An 8,162-nucleotide genomic window follows, 5' to 3' on the forward strand; every position below is an offset into this window, starting at 1 on the left:
GTTATTTCGAAACTTTACACGACAAGAGAGATCAATTTGAAATATTTGCGCGATTAGTCGACTAATCGTACATTCAACGTCAAAGTGGAAACAGATCTGAACTCTCGTGAATTCAAATCAAACTCGATTCGCTTCGTTCAAAACGCAAATAACAAGAATATTCGAAGGAGATGATCTCTATTTGAGCTAGGATAATGCATTCAGAATTGTCTGTCGTTCTCTGCTACGAGATGTAAATAATTATAGGGACTCGAACGAGAAAAGTCGAATGAAAAAGTGTATTTATATATGAAACAAAACTATTCGATCGTTCGCTGTATTCTGTAATCGTTATCCGCGTTCCTCTAATTTTTAGAACGACTAGGAATATTTTTCATCAAAATTCTGTTAAAAAACGAAACTTTGATTACGCTTTATTTCTTTGTTCCTATACTTTGTCGTTAAATGTGTGTTTAGCGGACAATCGTTTCCCCGACAGTAAATATACGTGTACTTCAAACAAGCGCGTCAACACGAATAAACACTTTCCTAATTACGCGCGTTATACATTTAATTTCATCTATTCGAGATACAGATTTTTTTACGCTAATTCAATTTAATAGTCGATCGCTTAGCAGCTAGGAAACGAACCTAGTAGGGATGTTTCTAAAGAACTTTAACTGTCGTTCTTCCTCCTTGATTTACGATCGCATGAATAGTCGTCCTGGGTGCGCGAAATTATTTCCTTTTTCATGGCTACTATTTTACTTTCCGCTTGTGCTTGCAAGCGCGCGCCAGCTTTTACGCTAATAATTCCCAATCTTTCTCAACCCTTCTTTCTCCACCCTAAATTTCTCGCAAATTATACTTACACGCGACAGAGACGCGGAAAATAAAAAGAAGAAGGTATAATAACAAAACGTAATAGCGTAAACTTAAATTAATTAATAAGAAGAGAACGCGATACTTCGCTCTTTCTGGATGCGACTTACCGAAACGTAAGAGAGACAAGAAGATAAAAAGTTTTTATAGGAGCTTTCCGAAGACTTTTGTACAAATCTGAAATTAATATATTATAACTGTTCCCGCTGATCGCGTCTCGACGAAACGCGATAGTGCGGCGATAGCGCGGCATCTCCTTCGTGTTGCTGTTACCACAACGATTTGACAAACGCGAAGTTTAAAATTCTATAAGATGAAACAAATCGAATACTCTGGTTCCCAATAGCCTAATGACACGCCGACGGAGTCAGGTGGACCCCTTCGTCTTACACGCTGGTGGTAATCTGTTCTATGACGGTGATGTCACGGTGACGTCGCGGCCGAGTCCGGTACGGGTCCTGATGGCCGAGGCCCTCTGGCACGCTTTTGCTGGGTCTCAGCGGCGTATGGAACTGCGGATGGCAGTAGTGGTCGACGATCGGGTGGTGGTGGTCGTGATGCACCCGCTCGACGAACTCGCGTTCGCGCATACCGTCCTCGACGTCCAGTGGCACGTGTAGGGACTGCGACTTGGGCAGCCGGGGCCGCGGTGGTGGTGGGCACGCGCACGGCGGTAGCGGCGGCACGATGCCAAGGCTCGAAAGACGCGGTCCTGGTAGAACCGGCGATGCTGGTTGCCGTCCCCAGCCGACTAGGAAGAGGAGCGCTGCGCCGCACAAGGAACTCAGCGTGCACGCGTAGTAACCCACTCGTGGGCTGCTCGCGTTCATGTAACCTGGGGATGGGACGACGAAGGGCGGTTTAAAGCGCCGTGTAATCTGTCGCACGTTTGTCAAGGAAGCAATTGCTATGTTCAGCGGAGAAAGCAGCTTTGCAATTGTGTAAAATATCTTAATACGATTAGACTTGATCTTAATTCCCCTCGCTGGATCTAAATAAATCAATTATATTTATATATAAAATTGTACAACAGTTGTTTTTTCTGCTGAGCATAATAGCAAATGACGATGGGAAACGGAGATGATCGGAAATCTTAAGCCAGCGATATACGATGCTTTTTTTCTAGCCAATAATCTAGTAAGAATAGAGCATCGTATGCCGCTGACTTTAAGTAGTGTTCCAATATAAATACTTGTAGCGAATTCGATTGGATGAGTTAGTATGAATTGGTGCACATTAAAGCCGTCGTACATAAATTGATAAAAAAATGCAGTTTTATATAAATGCAGAAATCGATTAAACTTTGAAATCCTCAATGCATATTTTGTCGCTTTTAAGTAATATATATTTTATAATTCGAAATTTTGTGTTTCACTTTTTTACACTCAAATTAAAACAATGTACAACGGTTTTAATATGCATCAGTGCACACCAATGCGTTCAATTGAATTTACCTTGCCGATACTGAAAATCTATAGAATATACTGTAAATGTTCAGTACTGGAACACGGCCTTATTTTTCGTCTCGTGCACGCAGAAAAAGGACTCGAGTGAAACTTTATTTCGTCGGAAAATATTTTTTTATAATTTCGAAAATACAAAGGGAATTTGTATAAAATATAATTGGCACGCTATGATTTAATAGATAGTCTCTTTAATTCATCGTTCTCATCGTTCCTCTAAATATATTGTATAATGAAAAAATTATGAATGCTAGAATTATCTTGCAATAAAGCTATTTTTGAAAATAATCTAATTTTATAAATAAAGAAAAAGAAAGAATACTGTGCAAATTTCATGTAATTTGCAAGTCTTCCAATCTAAATATGAAATTGTTTCTAAAATAAACTTTACATGGATAGAACGATTTTAATAAAAAGTATTTAAACTATTTAACTAGGTACACACACAAACATAGATCAGAAAATAATTTTGTTGGATTATCAAAATACTGTGTTTAACATTCAAACTAGTTGTCAGAAATGTGAACATCATTATAAATGTGCAATTTGCAAGTTGTTCAATCTGTGTGAATATGAGATTATTTCTAAAATAAACTTTGCATGAAAAATATGAGATTATTTTTAAAATAAACTTTACATGAAAAAAATGGTTTTGTTGAAATATTAAAAAATAAATCTGGAAACAATTTTGTTGGATTATCAAAATAATTATAATTGTTGCGAATCATATTAATCGTATTAATGTAAATTCATAATAATTCGTAATAATTCGTGCACGGAAAGAATGATTATGTTGAAGTATTTAAAAATTTTAATCAGATACAGATTTGAAAATAATTGGGCCATCAAAATAATTATATAGGAAAATCAAGCATAATGAACAATGTTGTAAAAGTTTTGACAATCAGTATAAACGTCCAACATATTATCAGATTAGTGCCAATTATTATCGTTAGATATTATATAATACACATTTATTAAAACGAAATATTTATTATATTTGACTCATAATGTATAATTTGATTTTTTTTTAAATACATTATACGTTCTGTTTAATATTCTTTATTTTTAAATTTTACTGTAATTTTCGCGTAGCTTCTGATAGGTAATACAATAGCAGTGCAGAGGAAATGCCGAAATACTAGTTGATGAAATTCCAACTGAATTAAACTCCTCAAAGTGACCAAAACCTGCAGTTCTATACTAGTATAATATGCTCGAGTCTTACGAATATGCGTGACAGTTGTCACGCTTCCTTGAATATTCTCTCTCAGCTGGAGAGGAGGCTAGAGGAGCGTATTTCCCAAGCTCCGTACGTTATTATTATTAAGGACGTTGGCATTAAATTCATACACAGGGACGGTAAGACCATTAGTAGGGACGGATTTAGCATGCGGGAGAGCGGATTTCGCCCACCTCGGTGGCTCTAAAGTTCTAATACTGTTGTACGGACGTTTGAAAGCACGAAGAATCTGCGTTTAGGAGGAAGTAACTATGTGCTTTATAATAATAAAATAGATACGATGGATGCAGAGCCAGAGGCTTTATCGAAATATTATGTAGAAGCGTATATAATGACTTTGTTAGTTACTTCGTATAATCTCCATCGTCATTGAACGTAAAAATTCGTCTCATATTACACGAGAGAGAGAGAGAGAGAGAGAGAGAGAGAAAGTAAATAGTAAAAGTACCTTGTTTTTGAATATATAACGATATAGCTTTAACGATTTTCAATATATAACGGTATAGCTTTAACGCTATAACGAGCTATAACGCTATATAAGTTTTACAGAGAAAAAGATTTTATACATGTAAATGTGCTTTGTCTGCAAGTGTGTTTGTATTTCGATGAGAAGTGTAAAGATCGTTTTTACATGACCTGTCATAAGGATCCCCCAAATAAATCAAGGACGACTCGAGGACTTAAGTGAGAACTGACATACCTGAAATTTCGTATTACTCACGCGTACCTGTGAGAGGAACTCCAAGAAGGATGGGCAGGGCTTCCGCGGCTTGCACCAAAGCCCACGATCTGGCAAAGTGTCTCGCTCGCAACCTCTCCAGGGCCAGCATCTTCAGGGAATAAAGCGTACCGCCGAGCGAGGCGCCGTAAAGTGCGGAGGCCAGCACAAGCCCGTGATAACCTTGTACGCTACCAAGCGCCACTTGAGCTACGGCTTTAAGCAGAAAGGAAACTTAATTCGAATCGATAATCCTCGAGGCGTAATCCTTGAATGTACAATTCCTAGGTTGTTCGCAAAATCCATGCAGTACAATTTTTTAGCTACTCTTTTTTACTACGCGCAATTCCTCCTCTTTAAGACTTTTGTGTGCACAAACTCACTCATAAATCTCAAATCGATGCGTATTTCTCTCGTATAGTGAATAGTGCTTCACAATTTTGCTGGGTTCAATTTTCATTTAAAAGGGGGACTTTATTGCAGAGCGAAAAATGATCTCTCGAAATAGAAATACAAATAGCCCTCTCTTTGCAGTTTCGTTTCAATAAAATAAAGATCAAAGGAAAGAACTTACAGTTAAAATAGGATAGATTCCGTAAAAAAGAGAGAGTAGTACGTTAGAAAGTAGATATAATATGGCTGTTCTGAAGAATAAAAAAAATACTAATGCGTTAAATTACGTGTTGCCATCGCCACGGTTGGAACATCTAGCAATTTGAACGTGTTTATAGTTAACTACGGGCGTGTATGCGAAAGCGACCGCGAGGTGTACTGACCAACCCCAATGAGTGCCGCTTGACAGAGATATTGCCTGGACACTAGGCACTGAGCGGAAGGTCTGACGATAACTACTCCCAAAGCCGCGCATCCGAGTGCCGCCGCCAGGCCTAGAAAGGTCTGTAGCAGCACCAAGGCGCTGGCCTCTAATCCATCCTGGTAGCCTTGCAGAGCCTGAAAGTGATATTTCTCATTAAGGCTGCGCTGGAAAGAACGTGCTATATGGATCACCACGATAACGCGGACAATGACGCCCGGTAACGACGCCCGTCTAATATCGATTATCGAAATTGGCCCCGTCTATCCCTCGAGATTATTCCGGAAATCGCGAAATTAGGAAACTCAACGCTTGATTCTGTGTCATTAAACCCTTAGCAGAAATGTCACGTGCTATTAAATTGTATCGCAATCATTTTTGGCGTATTTGATGAATATTTTTTTTGCCAAAACGAAATAGCAATGGTGACTTTTCTCCAATCCGTATTAAAGTATCAGTAATACTTTGTCTTCAAGTTACGTTTATTACGCGAGAAGGAATTTTAAAAACGCTTTGGAAGGCAAATTGATGGAATGCGAAACGAAATAAAATTTTCACGCTTTTGTCACGCCAGATCTTTGAGACTAGCCAAGAGACTCATTATCAAAGAGAGAAATCCTTTTCAATCACTGAATGCACTTACGATATAGAAGGCGGGGGTGTAAAGACCGAAACCAGCAGCACCGGCAGCCAGCATGAGCATTCTCACGGGACGCGATCCCAGAGGACTCAAGTCGACCAACGGCTGCCTTGGTATCTTGGTCGAGGATTTCTTCTCTTTGACTTTGCTGCGCTGATTCTTTAGATGCAGTATGGCTCGCCGTTGAGGGTGGTATAGCGAGGCACTCCGGTAAATCAGCCCCAGGAAGAAGGCCAACGATAGCGCTCCGGTTACCGATTGAAGTCCTGGTCGCCAGCCCAGCTTCCTGAAGGTACAGCTACGGTTACGATCATCACGCAGGAAACGTCGAATCAGCTGTCGACGGTTCTGCCGGCCGAGTTTTTGCGCTCCGTAGCTACGTTTTATATTACTATTTTCACACTAGTGAAAACTACTATGCTTGCATTTCTGAGAAGAAATTTTTCGCGCTTTGCGAAGCATTCACTGAAAGAGCAATTTTGCTGAAAGATCTAAAAATCTAGATACAGATCTGAAAATAACTTTGCTGGATCATTAAAATCATTTTTCAGCAACTCTTAAGCATGAGCAATGCTGCAAAATGTTTTGATATTCTAACAATCAATTTTGTCGTCCTAATCTAAATCTAATTGTTTTGATGATCCAGCAATTTTTCAAATCTATATCTAGCTAAATTTTTAGATTCTTCAGCAAAATTGCTCTTTTAGTGTTTTTTCCGTGTTGCGATTGCACTCGTCCGCTCCCTCGGGAATCATTTTCGAAGGTAGAAGTTAGAAGATTTTAAATATTTAAATGTTTAGCTAATTATATGTAGCATTTAGCTAATTATATGCGTTAACAAGAAAATATAATTTGTTCAATATCTTGGAAATTACAGTAAAATCGAAACAGATAATTCGTGTGATGCGAAAATTTGTTCTAAAAAAAGAGATATAAATTATAATAGATTATAACAAGAAATTGCTCGATTTTATCGTCGATGTAAAAGCGAAATACTATTTTAATTAAGAAGACATAATCTTATCACAAAGTAATTTCGCAAAAATTTCCGCAAATAATTAATTGCTTGCGGAAGTTAACGTGAAGTCAGTGAACGATAAAGTTTAACAACTTTTTGATGCTTGATGCTAGATTTTTTTAAAGCTCAAGCATACATTATCTCCGTATAACTTCAGAAACATATTAAATAAAAAGTTGTGTAATGCAGACTTTTGCATGATTTATGATGCGCACGATGTTTCCAAATTATTTCGTCATTCGAGAAGTTATGAAATTCGCATTTACGCAAGCGCATCGTCAAACAGTATTGTTTCTGAGGAGAAACATCCATTTATTCCTGTTGTTATTTTCTTTTGATAGAACTTTATAAAGGAATGCGTTAAACTTGTCAAGTTTTAATATTCTGCAAACGTTTAATGATCTTTAATATTTTCACCGCGTAGGATGAAACATCTCTTGGAAAAACTCGTTCATTTTATTATTTTCTAAAGGTGACAACGTAAATGTACAAACGAGATAAAAATACTTGAGTGAAGCGACAGTTTAAAAAAAATTATGTAGATATACATAAAATAAAACATGAATCGTCGACTGACAAATTACAAAGTTGGATTAACAGATAGAAGACAACTTAAAAAAAATAAAAGAAAAAAAGAATCAACACATTTGACTTTAAGCGAAATTAACTCTTGCGTTACGAAAAACATAATTTTTAAAATTCCCAGTATACATATAATATAATTACAGAATTAACTCTCGCTCGCCCCGATTACTAAAAAATACAAAGACGTTCTTTTTTAATAAATTCTCTGTATTTTCTGGATTTTCCCTTCAAACAAAATATATACAGACGTCGTAAAATCCTTTATGTTCTCCCATTTGTGCGTGAAAACGGCGAATGTCTGCAAACATCCAGTGCTAGTCGGCGCGTAAGAAGATTAAAATAAGAGATAAAACTGAATTTTCTATAGAATGTATTCAACATACGCCCTTATAAGGGATGAAAGTTGCGCTTTAATCCTACCTTAGTAAGGTGTAAGGATAATGAGACCTACACGCGTGACCCATGAGTATACTCATGATTATTCATAATATATCCGGTACGTTTTTATCACGGGCACGAGCCGTTATCTCTGCGAACGGAGCGGTTAAAATTTATTTTCTGATACGCGCGCCGCACCTTCCCTCATTCGCGCTACCTATCCGATATGGGAACACACATTAAATGTTTATCATGTATTCCCGGTCGGAGATGACAGTTCGGTAACGCACGGCACGTGTAATAAACCGCCCTGGCCGCATTGGTTGCACTAGATCAGTCGATGCGTTTGAGAGAGAGAGAGAGAGAGAGAGAGAGAGAGAGAGAGAGAGAGAGAGAGAGAGAGAGAGAGAGAGAGAGAGAGAGAGAGAGAGAGAGAGAGTAG

General features: G+C 37.9%; 1 protein-coding gene across 1 annotated transcript in view; it reads right to left on the reverse strand.

Annotated features, from left to right (window-relative positions):
- Positions 1 to 1,247: 1,247 nt before the first annotated feature.
- LOC105623033 (monocarboxylate transporter 4-like) overlaps positions 1,248 to 8,162 on the reverse strand; it is a 37,468-nt gene continuing 30,553 nt past the window's right edge. Inside the window, exons 7-10 of the mRNA XM_012204436.1 lie at positions 5,743 to 6,025; positions 5,062 to 5,236; positions 4,295 to 4,501; positions 1,248 to 1,696 (exon numbers count right to left, since the gene is read on the reverse strand). Coding sequence (XP_012059826.1) covers positions 1,248 to 1,696; positions 4,295 to 4,501; positions 5,062 to 5,236; positions 5,743 to 6,025 — 1,114 coding nt within the window. The remainder of the gene's footprint in view (positions 1,697 to 4,294; positions 4,502 to 5,061; positions 5,237 to 5,742; positions 6,026 to 8,162) is intronic.

Source organism: Atta cephalotes, assembly GCF_000143395.1.
Source record: "Atta cephalotes unplaced genomic scaffold scaffold00052, whole genome shotgun sequence".
Lineage (NCBI taxonomy): Eukaryota > Metazoa > Arthropoda > Insecta > Hymenoptera > Formicidae > Atta > Atta cephalotes.